The following is a 22445-nucleotide window of genomic DNA, read 5'->3' on the forward strand; positions in this document are numbered from 1 at the left end:
CGTTTGCACCTTTCGTCCACACGTAAACGGCGTTTTCGGTCACTGAAAACTGAGATTTTTAAAAACTCCGTCCAGGGTGGATATTTTTGAAAACGGCGTTTTTGCATTTACGTGTGGACGAGAAAAACGGAGAAAACGCAGCGTCAAAGGTGTGCGCATTTTTTGACGTCACACTGCGCCACATTATTGTTTCGGTGAAATGAATTTCTACAATACTGTTACTGTTAATTGTACTCTCTGCAGTGTTTAAATGCTTACATATACACACACAGTTACTGTCCCTCCACACATACGACTCAGTTCTGCTTCTATGCCCCATCCTTGTTTACTATTTCCCACCGAGACTTCTAGACTTCTGATTGGCCAACATTTCTACACGGCTAGGAATATATCGCCACCTGCTGCTTTGGCATGTTACTAGCATCGTTTTCCTTCATTTCTGCGTTTACGTGTGGACGGGATTATTTTTTAAAACGAAAACGGAAAATCTCCGTTTTCAAAATCAGGATCGCCAAATAGTAACTGTAATGGTTTTGTGCACAAAATGGAATAAATAAACCTAATCATGGTATTCATATAGAGATGGGTGAGGGCTACATCCATTTTGTGAACATTGCAATCAGACCAATCCTCTTGCAATAGCAGTTCTTGTGAATTGAGAACAGACATCCTATCATTGCATGAGCTTATAGATCCTTACCTGCATATACTAAAAATATGTAAACCAATTTCATAAAAATCAGACCAGTTTGGACTTCTCCAGTACTAAGAATCTGTGAATGAGATATACCAGCTATACCAAGTCTATATGTAAGATACTGCCATTGTGCTGCACTTTAGACAAGAAATCACAAAGCAGAGTATTGTGTACCTTTAGTATCAGCAGCAAATCTGTTATTGATACTGGAGTAAGCAAAAAATTATCGGCTATTATTAACTAAAAAGCCATGGCAATAGACAGTGCCAATGTTATGGCTAAATTTAGGTACCTACAACATCTATAAATAGGTTGTGGAAAGATAACCATGACAAGTAATATAAATCATCACTGAGTGTGGGCTGAAGAGGAGGGGCAAACCCTGGTCTAAAGTATCGACAGAAACACGCCTCCCTTTGAGTGTGCTCGCCTTGTGTGTCAGTCTATCTGTACATGTGTCACTGAGACTAAACACTGGCAGTCTGAGCTGAAAAAAAAGATGTCTTCTTTTTCTTGTCAGAATCAACTCAACTGAAAATGGAAACAGTTTTCAATCCTACTCTGACAAGCTTCTTTAGAGGTCATTCTCCTAGATTCTGGGGAATGTTGCCCATAAACACTGATTGTTAAGCAGTAAAATGTCTTCTAAGATATACAAACACACATGCACAAACATTCCGGTCAGAGGGCCCGGTGGCGCCTGTATCCGGCAGCCTCGCCTCTGTCAGTGCGCCCCAGGGCAGCTGTGGCTACAATGTAGCTTGCCATCGCCAGTGTGTGAATGTGTGTGTGAATGGATGAATGACTGAATGTAGTGTAAAGCGCTTTGGGGTCCTATGGACTAGAAAAGCGCTATACAAATGCAGGCCATTTACCATTTACCATTCCAAACATCTTTTTCTGATTAAATTTTAATAATAGCAACGAAGCTATCTGCTAAAGCTGATATATTTACAGTATATGTGATAGGCCAGTATTGGCCCTTAATATTTGTAGACTATATATCAGTCTGATTTAAAATACAAAGAACAGACTGCTAACTTCTGCTGGATGGTAAATACAAAAAACCCTATAAAAAACAGAAACTGTAAATCTGTGTTTTGAAAGGAAATGCGAAATAAGGTCAAATCTGATGCCCTGGATCTATTCAAAATGATTATGTGCTTCATTGGTGCCTGCTCTGAAAGATTTTTCTTAAGTGTGACACCACCGTCAATGCAGTGTGCTAAGGAAACAATGCAAACTGCATAAAGCCCAAGAGTAAACACGAGTGGAACTGAAAAGAGGGGGTGAAATCATCTTAACTATATTCACAAAATGTAAAGAAGCATCAGGAAAGATGGCTATCTCTCCTGAAGGTGAATTTCCTAGCACTAAAGGAAGACAAAAGAAGAACAGGGCCAAGTCCATTAGGGAGTGCAAGGAAGAATTGAGCTAAATGAAGGCTACATGGTGGCAGGCTTGGTAATAGGGAAAAGACATCTAGAGGCGTTTATGAAGATGCTTACTGTAGTTTCAAGACTGGGTTGACAATGTATGAAATAAAAGGAACTAGGTAATAGGGTGGAGGAGGGCAGTGGAGGTAGCTTGATGGAAAGCTTTAGAAGGAAGCTTCATAGTGCAACACACAGATTTTTGATAAAGTTGCCCTGGGCTGTTCCACGACTGCTACTATAATCTGTCCACCAATGTTTGGTACCTTCCGTGCTTATTAAAAAGTGACAACACATTTCAATGCATTACCCTGAAAAAGTGACAACACATTTCAATGCATTACCCTGAAAAAGTGACAACACATGTGACTGGACAATCTGTATTAATTCATTATCAATTCACCATTATTCTGTTTGGGATGGTGCATTAAGCCTAAACGAATAAGTAGCAACAACACGCTCAACAACATGCCGGCTCATTCCGACCTTAGTCTTGTGAACTGGATGAATATGCTCAATAACATGTTGCTGTATTGATCTCATCTCCATTTCTGGTTATTCTGTGGCGATTTTTAGTGACTGTTTTACAGATTCATCCAAATCAGACATCTGAAACCACTCTATCATGGTAATAACACTTCACGCCTGACAAATTTTAATTATTTTGCTGTCTATACGGTCAAACTGTCTAAGCATATGGATATAAATGGCCAAAGTTCTGGGTGAGCTTTTGCCCTTCTGCCCCATGGGAGGTTACTGTCCTCCCTGAGCTTGCCTTATAATGCATGCATTACAGTTTTACAGGTGTACTGCTGCAGTCAAACTCCCCACCTTTCCGCAGAGCGTGATGTGCCCAGTGGGTGACACCAAAAGCTAGAAGCAGACTGGGGTTCCTGTCCCCACCTCATTGGGTTAGTGAAGAAATAACAAGGTAAAAAGAAAAGAAAGAGAAGGTAGAACAGTGGCGCAGTGGTTAGCACAGTAAGAAAGTCCTGAGTTCAAATCCACTGGCTGACTGGGGCGTGTATGGAGTTTCTGCTCCCAAAGTTAGTCCAGGGTGTATCCCACCTTTGGTTCTGTGACAGCTGGGATACGATCCAGCACCCCCGCAACCCTGAACTGGACAAGCAGTTAAGAAAATGGATGGATGCTTTAAATCTGAGGCATGTAAGTCTTTTGGGGGGTAGTGGTCAGCATCACAAACCATAAGCTGCCCAGAGGGTACGTGTATGCTGCTGCTGATATAGGGTAGAGATGGCACGATACCACTTTTTTATGTCCGATACCAATATCATAAATTTGGATATCTGCCGATACCGATATTAATCCGATATAGTGTGTTTTTTAATCAATAAAACTAACTAAGTTCACACTCAAGTTAAAAAAAAAATCAAAAAACACTAAAGCTATTCTGTTATACCTGTATGCAAAAAATACACTGCACCCAAAATATTTCATAGTTCAGCAAAACTGATCAATCTAATAAACTTAAACCTACTCCATCCTCCCTATTCTGGTATTTTAAAGAGTAAGCACCCTAACTAATAGGGTTCTAAAACTCCCAGCAAAAAAAATAAATTAAAAAAAATAGGGAACCACCCTCCACCTCCACCTTTGGGTGTAAGATTCGGATAATTATTTATTAAAAGCTAGACATTTTAAATGAGAATAAGAAAGAAAAGTATGTCTTTGTGCCCCCTTTTCCCTGTTCATGCCCTATCGGCCCCCCTGGCTAAACTTTGCTAGATCCACCCCTGCACAGTTACCAGCATCAGCTACGTAGAAAAGGATCCTGGTGTAGAAAGTAATATTAAATAAATTCTAACAACAGATTATCAAGGTTAAACTTGCTGCTGTTGTTCAGCCGCTGGTTTCCTCTTTCCGGCGCAAATAGGGCAATAAACAAACAAGAGAGATGGACTCGCGACAGAAAAGTCGATCAGCTGATCATTAAGCAGTTTCACGATTGAAGTAGCAGCAGGAGAGGGAGGGAGAGAGAAGAGGCAGTCACTCCATATATCGGTTGTTAAGCTTAACGCGGGAATGCTTTACAAACATTCAGAGATGAACTTACACACTTGCTTTACTTCTCTCTGGGATAACTTCATCGGAGATGAAATGCCGGTTTGCTAGCAAGGCTACAAATACACACAGCCGCTCTATCACGTGACGCATACTGCTGCGACGTGCTACGGTTATGAGCAGAGTTACGCCATGTCGCAAGTTTTGTGAGGTGCTTTTTTGATATTTAATGGATCGGATTACATTTTTTATTTCTCTCCGATATCCGATCCAGTAATTTACGTCAGTATCGGACCGATACCGATACGTAATATCGGATCGGTCCATCTCTAATATAGGGATGCTGCGATTCACTACAACTGGGTGTGGTGCCAGTGTAAATACATTTCCTTCGGGTACACATCAGCAAAAGGTGAGGGGAAAGCATAACTGGCCTCTAAAGCATTAAATTTAGAAGTTGCCCAATGTCAAGAGGACAGGGCGAGACTTGTGGGACTTGATGTTCGAACTGATGCAGTAGTCCTCAGAAATGCCTTCCTACAAATATTTGAAATGTGCTCGCTGTTGTGTTCATTAAGTAGGTATTTTTAAAACTGTGGAGGTAGATGTGGCGGGGAAGTTGTGTGAGCATAAGTGGGAAACCTCTGCTACTGGTTTAGGTCTGTAGTGTCATGTAGTGTCGAGCGGACATGGTCTTCCCTGCCAAATTAGTCAGGGAACAGGGTTTGCGAGGAGTAGGAGCACTCCAGCTGAGAACAACAGCACTTCATCTGGATGCTGTGGGAATATAGATAATGTTAGTTACACAGATAAGGTCACTGCAACTGACTTTTATCAGAAAAGGCACAACAGTAGTTTAATAAAGCTCATTTAAATGCAGGAACACATGCAGAGGAAGATCAGTAAAGGAGTACACAAAGAAAGCTGATTTAAATCATCCTCAGTTTGAATAGGCCACATGACCTAGGCTAATAATACTAACAGAGGGGATTCTACAACTACTGTCTTAACTATCAGCTTTCAGGTGAAGAGTAGAATTACCCCATTTAGGGTTCAAAATAGTTTGTCCAAATTACAGGAATTATGTCTGCACATTTTGAAGCCCTTACAAAATAAAAACGACGGGAACAACTTCATTTAAGACAGATTCAAAAAAAAAAAAAATCACAGTCAACAAAGAAAAGATAAATGAGCTAACCAAAGGCAAGCTATAATAATAGATTATAGATTCATGCTGAACATATTTAAAAGAAAGACCATTCAGATAATGTACTTGGACCTCACACAAACACCATATGAAGATGTGTTGCAGGAATGAGTCATCTCAATCCAGCTGTCCACAGGGCATGTATCTGATTTGCATACCCACACTCACACACCAGGAACAAATGTAAATATTGCAATAAAACCTGCTATAATAGCTTCAATTCGACATGAAGGAGAGTTTCCAGTGTATTTTTGCCAAGTTTAACAACATTTGATTCGTGTGAGTTATACAGTGTCAATAATTGTTATTAAAACTATATGCAAATACAACTCAGGAATTGATGTTGTAGCAGAGCACTCCCCTCCGATTTATGCTGCTGTTCTGCGATGTTACGTGTGCGTGAGTTGTTGGAAGATTTCTCTCACACACCTTCTGCCTCTCCCCTTTCCCTTCACCCACTTGTATCCACACATACATGCACACGCGCAGTTTAAATTGTCTTACCGTGGTAAAGCCAGTCAAATAATAATAAGGTCCAACAACTAGGAAAATTTTCACTTCGAAGGGAGTGTTCAGATTCAGGAGCATAGTGTGCCAAAAACTGTAAGATAGTTTTGTAAGCGATGCAGCAAAACTGGAAAAAAAAAGAGCACTTAGATTTTGGAAGTTGGGAGGGGGAAGGTTTCATTAGTTAAGCTGTAACAGCGAGGCACACTAAAGAGTCTTCTTTATTTGTTTGTTTATTGTTGTTAAAGTGAACTGGCGGCTGAAGAATGTGTAAGATGAAAGGACGAAAACATGTCTACAGGACAGTGCGGTGCGGCACCCACAAAGGGGTTGTCTGCTCAGCAAGGCTGAACGATTTGGCGCTCTGTAGACTGAGGCACCCCATTTGGCTAATGAAGTCCCAGACTGTCTTCACACCACACCCCCACCCACCACTCCACTATGAAATGTTCTACTCATGAAAGTAATGAGGCAGGGAGGGAGAAAGACTCTTCTGGCCACTGATAACCTCAGACTAAACTTGCAACCTTACGAGACAAGGGCCTAATATCTGGCCGTCAATCAGCCCCAGCATCCCTGGCTGGAGTGTTTAATTACGAGGATCAATTATTTACCAGCCTCGTCTTTCACTACTCAGTGCTTCCAAAAAAGGAGTGTAAAGGAGAAAAAAAAGAAAAAAGAACACCAGCATGACCCAGAAGACACTGTGGCAGCAAATTAAGTACAGATAAAATGGTAAGCTGACTTTGTTGATGTTGTTTTTAAATGAATGACTAAATGGGCACAAGTGCTCGCAGATTAATACACACCCAACTATAGAAAGTGATAAGCTTAAAAAAAAAAAAAAAAAAAAAAAAAAAGACAAAACTGCAGGGATACTGATAAAATGAACTTCTGACTAAAGTCAAGCAATGTCTTGAGCTAGCTACTAGTCAAAGTCTTTTATAAAATTAATGAACCTTTAATAATATGTTTTGCATGTCCCAACTGTGTTCTAAGGCTAGTTACAAAAACAAAACAAAATTTAAAAAAAACAACAACATTTTCACCGTCTAACTTGTCTGACTTGGTGTACTTCATATTTATGTTGACTGCAACAGCAACTTCAATGGTTTTAACAAGATCATATTACCCCTTGCTTGTATGCTTGTGTTGACAACAGCAAAGAAATCGAAAGAGAGATTTCATATTAGTTTTAAAGTAAACTGTACTCTCTGTACTGTGGATTTGTCCACATGGGGATTTCTCTTTTTCCCTAAGGAGGTCCAGAATTCATCTGCAAGACTTTAAACTAATTTAGCGAGACAAGATCATATTAGCCTCAACTATGCCCTTCTTTCTAAGCTGGTACACTCAGTACCTAGTAAAAAAAAAAGGATTGTGATCTATCATTACCTTAAACTACAATAAAGTATATACAGATCAGCCACAGATAATTAAAAAACTACTAACAGGTGAGGTGTATTAATAGTGTTTATAATTATAAGAGTCCTTGCATTTTTGCAGATGTTTGTTTGGGCACATACAATCATGCCACTCCCTGATGGGAACGCCCCCTCCCCCAAGCATACCGCAAAAACTGCACAGGACTTGATTTAAAGAACTCGACAAAGAGCCCAGGATCCAAATTCAGATTGCGATCTGACTTAGCATCCAAGGGATGCTCTAAAACACATTCACTTAATGTGTTTTAGAGCATTCACTGCCAATGTCCCACTGCCAGACACCGCAAGATACCCCAGAGGTGCTGTGTCCATGCCCCAACAGATTGGAGGTGTTTTTGGCAGCAAGACTTGGGACATACACAGTATTAAGCAGGTAGTTATTATTCTTAAGGCTGCTCAGTGCAAATTCTAAATGCCATCTGGTTTAAAAATTATAAATTAAATTAAGTTAAATTAATGCTGTTAAATGTCATTTAACAGCTTGTTTTTAATCACACAGGGGCACGCTATATTTTTTTCTGTGTTCTGTTGTTCTTCAGGGGCGATCGTGGCCCAAGAGTTGGGAGTTCGCCTTGTAATCGGAAGGTTGCCGGTTCGAGCCCCGGCTTGGACAGTCTCAGTCGTTGTGTCCTTGGGCAAGACACTTCACCTGTTGCCTACTGGTGGTGGTCAGAGGGCCCGGTGGCACCAGTGTCCGGCAGCCTCGCCTCTGTCAGGGTGGCTGTGGATACAATGTAGCTGCCATCACCAGTGTGTGAATGTGTGTGTGAATGGGTGGATGACTGGATGTGTAAAGCGCTTTGGGGTCCTTAGGGACTAGTAAAAGCACTATACAAATAAAGGCCATTTACCATTTTACCATTCATAAGAAACAGCTGGCAGTGTTTTGTGGTCACCTTTCCCAGAAAGGATTGCCTCTTCATGTGTCCGAATTCTAGCAAGCTCAATAACCCAAATAACAAAGTGAAAAACGCAGCACTCAACAAAGTCTGCAACGATTCAGCAACTTAACAGCCACAACACCTGTGGTTTGCCTGTTTTGTTGTATTTTTGTGCTACATTTCTATTGTCGTCATGAGTCTAGCCTAATCTGCGCTATTTATGGATCGCAAGCACCACATCGGTGGCCACCTGCTCTCTGCTCTTCTTTACAGTTACCCAGAATGGCTTAATGCACTTCTTTGGGACACTTGATCAAAGTTTTTATATTGATTATTTTTACTTATTGCTGCTGCCTTGGATTTGTAAAGTTGTAGGAGTATTAGTACTACAGCCATGTTACAGCTGAACAGAAACTGTCAATAGGATGATAATTGTGTTAACCTAAACCCACCACCACCTAAATCCCAACACGTTTGATACAGTTTGATATTTGACCCTTGCTATAGATGACAAAAGAATAATGTTATGCGATTTAGAGTTATTTTGTTGTGAAATGGTGCTCAATATTTAATTGATTGCTGAAGGACTGATATTGAGGCAAGGTTAACATGGCCTCGTTAATTCCACAAGGGGGAGTGTGTTGAGGCTGACATCTAAGAGTAGGCAGCTCGTTTCTCCTCCTACAGCAGCTCAGGGTTTTTCTCCTGGACTCTCAGCTGATGGCTCATTAATCTATTCTAGAGGAGGGCCCCTACGCAAACAGATAGCCTGCGCAAGTGTACAACTCCATCCTTTTAAACTTTTTTTTAACCACGTGAAAGCACTGTAACAAAGAAAAGTTTAAAAATGAGTACATTTGTTTTAATTAAATAAAATACAACTCCATCTCTGTCTGCACACAGTGGAGTTGAGTCACTCCAGCTCTCATCGGCGTCTCATGAAAAATCTGAGCAGTCATTCCCAACTCTTAGCTGCCAGAATCTCTATGATTGCAAATTCCCATGATAAACTCACTCAGCGCCGTCTCAGGAACAATACCGCAATCGCAGTTAGGGGTGTTCTTAGTGCCGAATTGTCGAGTCAGTTACACATTTAAAAAAAATAAACAAATCTGTGACTCTAAAGTAGGAAACACTAAGAAAACTGTACAAAAATGAAGTAAATAATTTAGCCTGTGACACCGCTACCTCTCTCTGTCTCTGTAGTCAGAAGATAACAGACTATGCCCCGCCCACTGCATCGGCAACATCAGATTGGTATACGTCCCGCGCAATAGCTTATCAGCAGAAAACAAAGCAACAGAAAAGAAACATATGCAGTAAGCTAACAGAAAAGTGTTTTGAAGGTAAAGATGCACATGGCAAATATAATCCTCCATGCCGAAAGTTGCAATACTGCATTCTTATAACTTTCAGATCTTAGTAAGTACTCCGGAGGGTGCAGTAGGAGGAACAAGAGGAAGCTGAAGGCTAAACTTGAGCAGAAAAGCACGAGGGATGTTTCGAGTGGAAGGAAGAAAATCACTGGCCTCCACATCCCCCCCACCACTGTCAGTGATTTTGCCCTTCTTCTGGGCAGGTTAGGCATCAGCTGCAGAAAGTACATAATGGAAAAGGAGCGAAACCCGATAGTAACAGCACCTAGGTTCAGTTGACCTGTGCAGTTGTCTGTGATCCTGAGTCACATTTACAACCTGAGTCTGAAGTAGAGGAAAGTACAAGTGTTGTAAAATATTTCCTGTCTGGTTCCTGTAGTCCAAACCATCAGAACTTAATGAGCACCAATGATGATCAAGGTGCTGGAGAGACTAGTCTTAGCCCACCTGAGACCACAGGGAGACCCTCTGCAGTTAACAAATCAACATAATCTGGGAGTGGATGATGTAATCATCTACATTCTAGAGAGACTGCACTTCCGTAGATATTAACAGCTGCACTGTGAGAATCATTGTCTTTGAATTTTCACATCCATTTAACATGATCCAGCTGCTGCTTCTCAGGGAGGAAATGGAAAAAGTCAGCAAGCAAGTGAACTTGTCCACCATCTCATGGATTACTGCCTGACAGACAGGTAGGTATGTGACACTGGACAGTGCTCTGTCTGATTTGGTGCTGTGCAGGAGCTCCATAAGGGACTGTGTTGTCTCCTACACCTCAGACTTTCAGTACAACTCCAGGTCATGTCACCTACAGAAACACTCTGATGATTCTGCAGTGGTTGGATGTATTAGTGAAGGGCAGGAGGAGTACAGAGCACTAGTGGGTGAATTTGACAGGATGTTGATGTGGTGGAGGAGTACAAGTACCTGGGCGTCCATGACAACAGGCTAAACTAGAAAACACAAATACAAATTCTGTATACAACAAGGGAATGAGCAGGCTCCAATTCAAATCAACTCAAATATGGGATAAATAAAGCACTTCATATCAGCTGACCATCGTGTCTAATTACGTCAGAAACATTATATGGGAGAAACAAAAACACTCAAAGAATATTGAACACATATATCCCAGCCCTGCACCCCAAAGAGCCAGTTAACAGCCAAATCGGGAAACATACAGTCCCATTTTTTTGTTGCACTGAACCATGCACACACGGTGCATGGTTCAGTGCAAAGGTTTTTCTTAGCTTGCTGCATTCATAATGCAAATTAACATGGCATAGCATTGTTCAAATGTTTTGCTGGGTTGAGCCAATGATGTTGATTGGCGCCACTGGAAGTGATAAATAAAGTCAAGGAACTTGTGCGAATATAAAAACTTTTTAAAGTCAACTTTGGATAAAGTCATTAAACCTTTTAACCAGCTGTTATTAAATCTGACTGGTAGCTCCATATATGTAGTTAAAGTCATGGTCTCTATCTATTCAACTAGGTAGGGCCTTTAAAACATTGACCAAATAACTGACCAAAGCTAATACGAGCTAATAGCTAAGGCTAAGGCTATCGCTATAGCTTGCTGTCAGGCCATCTAGAGTGCCCTACCTAACTTTAAATAAATACATAAAAAAAATACAACTGAAATCTTTAACCTAACAGTTAAAATGTTAACTTACGTTAACCGTTGGCTACATAGCCACAGCTTAACAATCTTGTTTTCCCTGGCCATCACATCCCTCAGATACATCACATACCATATTTCAGATTTCTCTGGTGAAAAAAAAAAAAAATCAAATAACAGAATTAACATTTGTTAAAGGCCATTTTAATTTATCCTTAGTGTACACAAATAATCTATCTACTGAGATATTTCAGTCTATATCAAAGTGGAGGCCTGACACACCAATTTAAATATCCCTATAACAAAATAGTTAAAAAGGCAGAGAAAAGAAAATATCACCTTAGGTTTAGTCCTGTCCCAGCAAGCTGTTTCACACAGACCTGCATTAAACCAAGGAAGAAAAGCCATCATATGGGGCTTTGAAGGCAATTCATGGTGAGATAGAGTGTTCTTCATTAAGCAAGGATACAATTTCAGACAAGAAATATGACAAACTATCAATCAAGACCCAACAAGCATGATGGCCATTTGTAAAACTGAGAAAATAGAGCGCAGGCTACCACTGCAAATTAGATACCTGCATACAGATTTACAGCCAGACGTCCTGTGTGGGAGGCAGCAGGGCACTGAAAGCCTCCATTTACACACTTCAGTTTAACTGCAGTATTTGCTCTGACACCCATCATCGTGTAAGTCCTCCATTCATACAAACTCTTCTTCAGCCAACAAGAGCAATTACATATTAGTGATTATTTTTATAAAGCCCATTTAATCTTTAATCGTTTGGACATTTGTCTGCAATTAAGGGCAGGTTTTCCTCCTCAAAGCAACTGATCTGTTACTGACAACACCACACGCCCACTACAAATTTAAGCACTTAAATGGCAGCTCTGTCAGAGCCATGTCAGAATTCACATTTGATTCCCTGACAAGTTATATTTTTGTAGTTATGCAGTTATATTTAGCCCTGTAGATATATGAATACGAATGACTATGAGTCAGCACCACGATAAGGTTGTAACATTGCTGTAGATAAAGACCAAGTTCATTTGTAACACTATGTTCTCACATGAAAGAACAAACATCTGCAGTGAAGGAACACTAAAGAAAGACTTCTGAAGGTAATCACACATCATTTCCACAGAACGTCACACCAAGTGAGGTCTACAGCACATACTGTACAAAAAAAAATAAAATCTATCAAACTGTTTTTAATAGCATCTGATTGGCAAGCTGTCTTGGGACAGTTGGCACATGGGCGGGTAGCGGAGGAGTTTAGAGGTGCTAAAGTTCAGGCAGGAGCGATGCAGCACCCTGTGTCCTGCCAACAGACTTACAGTGGCGCAATTCCTGACTAAGTTGTTGACCCATGGCCCCCACCTGCCTTGACCATGCATTATCTGAGGGGTGGAGGGGGCCATTACTTTTCCCTCCTTTCCTGCCTGCCACGCCAGAAGGCTTTTGACTCATGCCCATCTGTCCTGGTAGTACATACATTAAGTGAAAGCCAAGATACTGCCACCCTGTCCAACTCATGAATGCCTTTATAACAACAAGTTGTTATGTAGTGTGTGAACAGAATTTTACCTTAGCAACAAACACCTTTGTGAAGAGGATGGTTAATCAGGAAACAGGTCATTTCAATCCTCAAATCACAATGAGAAGAGACCTTTTTGTAAACCTCAGTAGCCGACACAATGCACGCAACAGCCTGCCAATAACTTGCTTTCAAAAGCTCTGACACACATAAGAAAATCAAAATTTGGGGACATGAGAAACACCTCTCAGTATGAGTTTGCATGCCTATGCTATTACCACAGCAACCGAGGCAGACCGGATAACAATCCCTGAAAACACAAATATGATCTAATCACTTGCAAATATTGTCGGCAGTCAGTCTGGAGATTCAATTTAGTCCTGCGTCAGATTTGCCTACAGTCTGAGCACATTCCAGGGCCTTTTTAATATGGAAATACACCAGGTAAAAAGGTTCAATTGGAAATAATGTTAATAAACACAAGTAAAAAGTCAACCCACTGCTACCTGAATGCCCGCCTAAAGCCCTCATTTTGTCCGAATGAATATTTGACATATTTCTAAAAGAATGGTTAAACAAACAGACATGAACTTTATTAAGGACACCAAAAATTGTACCTGAGCTGGTTGAATGTCTAAGTATTGAAGTACCTCTTTCAACATGACAGGCATGTGAGGAGGCTTTTCAGCTGAAACAGCAGACGGGTCTTCGGATCTGTCCTCATGACCTGGACCAGAAGATGCACCAACGAAACAGGAGTTCAATCTCGGCCTTAGCCTTCTCCATGCTCTCCGCGCAGCCAGATGTGTTTTTCGCATCATTGGGTAAGAGCGGACAGTCATGTGGAAAATCATGATCGTTATAATGATCTGTGGAGAAGTAAATTAGCAAAGTTACATGATGAGAAGAAAGATGGAAGGTTAAGCTAATCAAGAGGAACTTGGTGTGTAGTACTATTTTAAAGTTGACACTCCATCATCATGAAGCTGTGCTCTGGAGAAGCTTATAGTATACTCCGGGGTTTATCCAGTTTAACAGCTGCACTGAGACCAAACAGGTGGGAACAGGAACAATACAAAACTATGAATTAAAAGCTATCTTACGTTACTTGGAAGAGGAAAACATTACGGTTCTAAATTCAAGGCAGATGCAAAAACTGTTGACTGACTAAACCTTTCCAATAACACGCTTCATTTTGAATATATTTAAAGATGTGGCCATGATTCTCAGTTCATGATTGCAGTAATATTGTGAAGCATTCTATACACGTCTATACATACTTTACAGCAGTGGTTCAGACACATGTGAATTCATGTGTGTGAAAAACCTGTATTCCATCTCACAGCAATATTTCTTTTTATTGTCAATTGACGGTGCTTTTTTATCTTGTGGACCTAGGAAAACACCTATTATTGTTATTATTATTATTATTATTATTATTATTATTATTGCAATGAGCTTCATTAGCAGGTATCTAAACTACATGACACCATGTTAGCACGAGTAAACTCCTCCAGGCAAATGACGTCCCCATTTCAGCTTCAGCCATAAGACATGAAGTTATCTCAATAGTTTCTATTTACAGTTTTTTCCCTTTTTATGTAGGTGGTAGGCCATTTGCTCTGCTGACACTTGCCTGCCGGGACTCTATTCTTCACCTCTCTTGTGCACTTTCTATTGCCTTGATTTGCTGACCCAGGTATTGAAACTCATCTATCTTCACTAACTCTGTCCTTTGCTGCTTCACTGTTACACCTGTTTCCCTCTCATTCACACACGTAATCTGTCTTGCTTCACCTGACTTTCATTCCTCTTTTCTCTAGACCATACCTCCACCTCTCCAGGCTCTCTTCCACCTGTTCCCTACTCTTACCATAGATCACAGCGTCATCTGCAAACATCATAGGCCATGGAGACTACTGCCTGACCTCATCTGTCAATCTGTCCATCACCACTGCAAACAAAAAGGGGCTTAGAGTTGATCCCTGATGTAATCCCACCCCTACCTTGAACCCATCTGTCATTCCTATCACACACCTCACTATTGTCTGTCTGTCCTCAGATGCCTGTGATTATTTTGTATTTTATAGCCTACAACTACAATAAGAGTTGTATTGTAGGGAAAGACTGATGCGGATATTATTGTGTAGTTTAATAAGTAGGTCCTTTTTTCTCATGACCCCCCCCCCCCCCACACACACACACACACACACTCACACACACACACACACACACCTACCTCTTCTTGCTGTTTACTAAACGTTAGCTGCTATCCTTCAAGCTAGGAGTAGGAAGGTCGTACTAACTTATCTGTAGGTTGTTAGAGGTTAGCAGTTCCCTTAAACAAACATGTGCCATCATTTATGGTGATATTTAGTAGCAACTCCCCACACAAAAACAGTATTTTGGTGTAAAGGTTAGCTATCTACCTAGCTAAAAACGCCTGAACATGGAGCAGATACAAAAAGGCATGCACGTGTTTGACGTGGCCATGACTGTAAAGCTATTATCTATTAAATTTTGAATGTTTAGCCCACCCTAATGCTCTGTAATACGTGTATACAGGCTATGATATCAGCAGAGGCTGGACATGTTACATCTAAATAAAGCGATGCAGAGGATACCGTTGCTATGCCACCATGTTGGATGACCGCGCTTCATACCTACAGAGACTGTCAATAAAATATACTGAAAAGGACCCGACGGTGTAGTCAGGTCCATTTAATCAAGTTTCACAAATGTTGAGCCAGACAACCGTGCTTATGCACAGAAAGCGGCAGTAGCTTACCGTAGCACACCACGGAGTAGCTCCACCTTCCGCAGCGTGCACTGTGCGTCACCACGGCCCGCCTAGTGACGCGCCCCTCTCGACCTATCAGATGCCACAGAGGAAGACGACAGCTTTTTTGAAAATATTGGCGGCGGTTGTGCTAGCGACAAGGTTAGCGAGTTTATTCACTTAATTCGAGCTACTTTTAAACCGAGCGTTTGATCTGAAAGTGTCGCCTTAGTAGGGATATGGACGATAGTCGTTACTAACAAAAGGTAAGACCGAAGATTGCATCGGAGACGAAGTAATCAATGCCATCTTACTGTTAGTGACTGTACTACAGCTAGCTAGATGGCAGGGGCTGGCCAGTCCTGCTGTATTTACGTTGGCAGGATTGTCATCACATTGTAACGTGTGCTCGACTTCGACTGTTTATTCCATTTAATAGTACTGAGCTAGCTGTACCTGAAAATTGCGTGTTAATACATGTTAGACAGCATTTGATTATATTATGCTGTTATTAAAGTGAATCCCCGGTCCATATATATATATATATATATATATATATATATATATATATATATATATATATATATAACACCCAGCACGCCCCTGCGGGCGGTTTATCCTTCAAGCTCGGGGTCCTGCGCAGTATCTTAGCTGTTCCCAGGACAGAGACCTCCGATGTTATTCCCGGGATCTGCTGGAGCCACTCGCCTAGCTTGGCAGTCACCGCACCTAGTGCTCCGATTACCACGATATATATGTATGTGTGTGTATATATAGATATATATCTTTATTTTATTTTAATGTCACTGAAAAATGTCCATGAGTATCAGTCCCTAACCCAAAACGTTTAAAACACAAGTGTAGGTTTTTGTTGTATTATTTTTTTTTATTTAAAGATTATTGTTATTAGTTTTGTGAAAGTTTCAGTATCCTTATGTACAGTTGTGGTCAGAGGTTTAGATAGACTCATCATGTGCATGAATGCCATGGTAATTTCATGTCATGGTAATAAATCCTAAAAACACTGTACCAACCGTCAAGCATGGTAATGGTAGCAACATGCTCTGGGGCTTTTTTCACTCATAGTGATACTGGTACATTACACAAAGTGGAGAGAATAATGAAGAACAAGGACAACCTCCAAATTCTTTAACTTTATCTCAAATAAACAGTTAGATGGTTGAAATATGGTCACAGTTGGGTGTTCCAGCAGGACACTGAGCCCAAGCACACATAAAAACTGCTTTTGGAATGGATAAAGCACTAAACAGTAAGCTTGTGGAATTGCCTACCCAAAGCCATTTCTGCCTAGAAGATTGATCAAATATTGAGCCAAAATTATGCCAGAGGCTTGTTGATGGCTACAAAATCATCTAAGGTGCAACTTACTAAGGGACATTTTACCAAATATTAGTGTGGGGGTGTATTTATATATTTGAACCTGTATGTATATGTTTGACCCTGTTTGGATTCAAATAAATCCCAAATAAATTCAAACATGTGCACCCAATTCTTGTTTTTTTTAAGTAGGTAAAGATGTGTCCTGTACAATCATTTCACTCTAGAAAAAGAACAGTCATGATGAGTGTATGTAGACCTCTGACCACAAGCTTTGCACAGCTTTGACTTGCTCTGATTTCAAATGTTGAAACCTTGCTCTACACAGAGTGCATATTGCTTGTCTGGTAGTTAACAGACAAGAAATATTATAAATTACAGTGAGACCTGACCTTAGTCTGCACTTTGAGACGATGGAACTGGAAGTTCAAAAAAGCTAAAGTGTTTCCAGTTTTTAGGACTCATTCCTGTGGCATTCTGTATGAAAACACTTTTAGGCTGTTCGCTTACCATAAAACAAGTTCAACTCTGCCTTCAAAGTCCTCAGACCATGTTTGAATTTTATCAGCATATTTTCAAGATTGTGAAATCCAGTTAACATTTTATTTGTTTGTTGGCTTGTTTTGTAATGCTTCATTCCTTGCAGGGAAACCAAGATGGCGAGTGATGTGTGCAGCCATGTAAAGGTTGTTGTTCGAGTGAGGCCGGCCAATGACAGTGAAAAGCGCGAAAACTGTCGAAATGTGGTCCAGGTCGTCGATAACCACATGCTCATATTTGACCCCAAAGAAGAGGACTTGTCGTGCTTTGGGTCACAAAGAGTACGAAACAGAAACATCAATAAGAAGGCTAACAAAGACCTGAAGTTTGTTTTTGACCTAGTCTTCGACGAGAATGCTACACAAGTCGACATTTTTGAGAACACCACTAAAGGAGTGCTGGATGGGGTGATGAATGGATTCAACTGTACAGGTGACAAATTAATGAGTACAAGCTGCAGCTACAGTCTGTCTGAATTAGTCATGATGTCTGCCAATTATAAAAAGATGTGGAGCTGATTAACTCGTTCTGTAGTGTGCTAGTTATTTATCTGTCTGCAGCGACAAATTACCCTCACTGCTGTGAAGGGGATAGACCTTCAAAGATACGATTTTATTCCAGGGCTGGATAAATGGAGTGCAGAGTGTTATTCTTTACCATATATTTTGGTGCAATTGACTAAGCCAAAAAAAAAAGAAAGAATTGTATTTATTTCTCTAATGTGAATTTAAAGCTTGAGAAAGTATTACTTTGTATAGTTCTGTACTGTGCATAAGTCTTAAACCACCTCTCATTCCCTTATGCTTTGCTAATATAATGGGAAATATTTGCAGTGATTTATCGAAGCATCTGTAAATATTTATAAAAAAAAAACAGTATACCAAGTAAAAGTGGTCTTCAGGAATAGTTCTCCAGGCTTCTCAAAACACATTCTTTAGATGTTGGTAGATCAATCCCCGTCAAGGGGATCCTACACTGCTTTAATAATGTTGAGGTCCAGACTCTGGGGAGGCCAATCCATGACTGATCGTGTTCCATTGTGTGTTCTTAGATCCAGGTATACTTTTACTGAATAGACTGTAGGCTTGAGATTATTGTCATGCTGAAAAATGAAGCTGTTGCCAATGGAATGCTTTCCAGGTGGTTTTGCATAGTAGGTTGAAATTTGATGGTACTTTTCTGCGTTCATAATTCCATCACTTTTAACAAGATCCCCGGCACCACTGGCTGAAATGCAGCCCCAAACCATGAGACAGCCTCCAATGTGTTTTACAGATGGTTGTACATGCTCAGTGTTGTCAAAATGACAAAGTGCCTAAAGATGCCATCTATAACTGTGCAAAGTTCTCTCTTATGTGTTGAGAAAACACTGTTTCATCCCTTGGGTTAGGTGCTCTTTTTATGAATGAGTCATATAATCGGTGTTAAGTGGGTTAACAACAACAACAACAAAAAAAACATTCCTTGGAAAATTGTCAGCTGGAAGAACTGGACCAAAAATAAACGAAAAAGCAGTGAATGTCCAGAGAAAAACTGTGTTTGCTCAAGAACATATAAAAAAAACAATTACAAAATTTCTTCCTTGGAAGAAAAATTTTAAACATTGGAGGCTGGCTTGAGACTTTTAAATAGTGTAAGTTCAGTCCTCCTTTTGGATATACTTGATACTTCCATTGCTCACATTCCAAGTTTTTCACATTACATGTTTGGTTATGCTCTTTTCTAAGCAAGCTTTATGTTGAAACTGTTTTTGTAGAGTTTTCTGTAACTCTTAATTACTTTTTCACTTGCAGTGTTTGCCTATGGTGCTACCGGAGCAGGCAAGACACATACCATGTTAGGTTCACAAAATGACCCTGGGGTCATGTACCGCACAATGAAAGAGCTCTTCAAACGCATGGATGACGCCAAGGAGGAGAAGGAGTTTGCAGTTGCATTTTCATATCTTGAAGTGAGTATTGGATTCTTTATTTTTACCTTTATTTTTACTTTGCTTTGTTCTCCTTGTTGTTTATGGAATGTTGTTTCTTACGTTGTTTGTTTGTGCAACATCACTGTGTCAAGTCTGGATAGTCAGACTTGTACAGAAGACTTTAAGTTGTAAAATGTGTTCTCAACCTACACTGCTTGTATGTAAAGGTATCGCAGCAGGTACGCATTCATGATTTCTACACCTTGCAGTATCATTGTGTCTGCAAGCTTTTACCTGACCATACATTTTTGTCTTTGTGTGGTTTCATAGTGTTTTGTTGTATTTGCACGTGTTCACAGGTTTACAATGAACAGATCAGAGATTTGTTGGCTAATGCAGGACCTCTTGCAGTCAGGGAGGACAGTTCTAAAGGAGTGGTTGTACAAGGCCTCACACTGCATAAGGTCAGTACTACCATCTATTATTAAAATAAACACACACAAAAACACTTCCATGCATGCACTTCTGTTGAAAAATGCCCGTCCTTTTAAAAACATTAAAAAACTGCATGAAAGTGAGCAATATTTGGGTAAAAGCAGGTGGTGCTAGCTCATTGTATAATAAGCATGAAACCTGTGTAGCTCATCTTGGGCCAGGACACAGGAGCAGGTTGGAAAAAATAATTGTGTGGATGCTTTAAGCATCCACACTATTGAGTTCCTTCTTGGTGTTTCCGTACACTTTTCGCCGTGGATCTACTTCCACAATTTTTGTGCTATTTTCACCGTTCAAATTTTAAACTATTCTGTTATTTCTGCTAATGATGACTATATCTTTTGGTATTTTTCACTATTATACTTTTTAAAATATTAAGCTTTTTTCCTTTAATTTGAAATGAATGGGAAACTTCTGCAATTCTGCTAAATTTTCTTGTTTTTGAAACTTAACTACTTCCTCATATTTTCACGTAGAACAACCATTCAAACTTTAAAATGTTCTCAAATTATTGGGCTATTCAGGTATAAATCAGCTTTTTCAAATCTTTTACCGCTTTACTTTTATCCCTCTTAAAGTTTTGAGTTGCAAAATTGTGATTTTTCACAAAATACATGCGTTGTTATGGTTGCTATGCTCTTGGCTTCCAGTGTGCCACTGAAGGTTTTGCAGTCTTCTCTTCATGTCTGAACAACTTCTTGCTACTTGCTCAATTTTCACTCAACTTCCAAAAATTATACATCAAAATGTAGGTATTTGTGCTGGCTTTCAGGAAATGTCACTATCATTGTTGTGGGACTTATAGAACTTTTGCAAATCTCCTCAGACCAACACAAAGTTGGAAAACTCTCCATAGAAAGTCAATGGAGAGTTTGTTCAAAATCACCGCTTGATTTCTGTAATGAGCGGCATATTCGAATCGTCATATCTCTTTAACGAAACAAAGTTAAGACATGAGGCTTGTCCCAGTATATCTTCAGACACTCCTGACGCTCACAATTCAAGAATTTCTTTCTCACCTATTACCGTTCTGAAATGAGTTAGACTTGTTTGAGGGTAGGAAATTCGTCCTTCGCTCAGATTTCTTCAGATTTCAAACTCTGGAAATGAACCACTTTTTTCTCTCGTCATAACTTTTTGTTGGATTTCCACAGAGACCTGAAAATTTCCATGACTGTTCACCAAAGCCTGCTGTCTCTTACGGTGAAAGAATGATATTGATACTCCAAATAGATTTAGAGTTAGAAAGCGTTGTTTGAGGGCAAGTCAAGGCAGTTTTTGCTTCGCCTCTACTCAGTTATGGTGCATTACAAGTCAAATATCTTTAATAATTCATATTTTAATGATAAATTGTCAACACTTGAAGATTACCCCATCTCTTCTGAACAAAACCGTGTAAGAATGACCGTTCTAGCCCCTACGGTTAGGAAATTATGGCCATTTGTTTGAGGGGAGTCCTCACTATGAGAAATAGACTGCAAAAATCCTGTGTCTCTCTGTGCTGCGTGCACCTGTTTTGGCGGGAAAAAGTACACAGCCTCTCTGATTGGTGGATTCAAATTCAGCAGGTCCCAGTCTGCTTGACTGAGCTGGAAACTTACACACTTCTCTCTCCCTGTGTGTGTGTGTGTGTGTGTGTGTATCAATATTTCTCCCACTTTAAAGTATTACTCCTCCATAATTGTATTTCTGTTAAATCAAAGTACTTGTACTACATCTTAGTACTTCTGCTCAATCATAGTATTTCTGCTAAATCATAGTATTTTTGCCAAATCATGGTTTTTGTGCCAAATCATAACATTTGTGTTATGTTATAGTATTACTACTAAGTGGAGGAATTTCTGTCATGTTACAGTATATGTGCTGATTACAGTATTTCTGATAAATCATACTATTTCTACTATATTATATTTTTCTTTCTAAATATAGCATTTCTGCTATATAATTGTATTTCTGCTATGTTATAATATTTTTGCTAAACCAGAGTATTTGTGCTGAAACATAGTATTTCTGCCAAATGATAGTATTTCTGTCAAATTATAGTATTTGTGCTAAAACATAGTATTAATTTAAAATTACAATATTCATACTTCATCACAGTGTCTCTGGTAAATCACAGTATTTCTGCTATGTTGTACTATTTTTCTAAATCATAGTGTTTCTGTAATGTTCAAGTATTTTTGGCTAAATATATTCTTTCTGTTATCTTATACTATTTCTCCTAAATTCTTGTATTTTTGAGAAGTTATCATGTTTCTGGTAAGTTACAATATTTCTGCTAAGTTCTGCTATGCTATTGCATTTCTGCCAAGTATTATGTTTCCTCTAAGATATTGCAGTTCTGCTAAGTTATTACATTTTAGCAAAGTTCCTTTGCTTCTGCAAAGTTTTTACAATTTCTGCAACTTTTCAGCTTTTTCAGCTAGTTTTTGCATACAGCTTCAGCTTTAAAGCATCCACGCTGCATTTTCGCAGGAAATGCAAATTTTTATAGTAATGATTGTCTTTTTTTTTTTCTTTTTTTTTAAATGAAATAAATATGGGAGAAAACAAATTTAAATTTGCACTTTGTGATGTCAGCAGTTGTAAAGATTAACTTCTGTTTGTTCAACTATCTTTCCATTTAACCAGAAACTTGCAAATCAGTAAAAC

At 39.6% G+C, this 22445-nt stretch overlaps 2 protein-coding genes across 8 annotated transcripts in view; one reads left to right on the forward strand and one right to left on the reverse strand.

The window, feature by feature from the left end:
• Window positions 1-15640, reverse strand: part of mettl15 (methyltransferase 15, mitochondrial 12S rRNA N4-cytidine) — a 60393-nt gene extending 44753 nt beyond the window's left edge. The window contains exons 1-3 of one of the 5 annotated variants that reach the window (XM_012916897.4): window positions 15518-15596; window positions 14603-14683; window positions 13380-13598 (exon numbers count right to left, since the gene is read on the reverse strand). In XM_012916897.4, the coding sequence (XP_012772351.3) occupies window positions 13380-13598; window positions 14603-14605 (222 nt within the window). In that variant the 5' untranslated portion in view covers window positions 14606-14683; window positions 15518-15596. Of the gene's footprint in view, window positions 1-11247; window positions 11342-11531; window positions 11573-13346; window positions 13599-14602; window positions 14684-14968; window positions 15482-15517 lie in introns of those variants that run through there. The other 4 variants (XM_076883401.1, XM_012916898.4, XM_004543255.5 and 1 more) reach the window with 4 other exon arrangements.
• The window catches only part of kif18a (kinesin family member 18A), a 46122-nt gene continuing 39243 nt past the window's right edge, over window positions 15567-22445 (forward strand). Inside the window, exons 1-4 of one of the 3 annotated variants that reach the window (XM_024799894.2) lie at window positions 15567-15670; window positions 17493-17818; window positions 19180-19337; window positions 19658-19762. In XM_024799894.2, coding sequence (XP_024655662.2) covers window positions 15609-15670; window positions 17493-17818; window positions 19180-19337; window positions 19658-19762 — 651 coding nt within the window. In that variant the 5' untranslated portion in view covers window positions 15567-15608. Of the gene's footprint in view, window positions 15775-17492; window positions 17819-19179; window positions 19338-19657; window positions 19763-22445 lie in introns of all 3 variants that reach the window. The other 2 variants (XM_024799893.2, XM_024799895.2) reach the window with 2 other exon arrangements.

This window comes from Maylandia zebra, linkage group LG1 (assembly GCF_041146795.1).
Source record: "Maylandia zebra isolate NMK-2024a linkage group LG1, Mzebra_GT3a, whole genome shotgun sequence".
NCBI classification, from domain to species: Eukaryota; Metazoa; Chordata; class Actinopteri; order Cichliformes; family Cichlidae; genus Maylandia; species Maylandia zebra.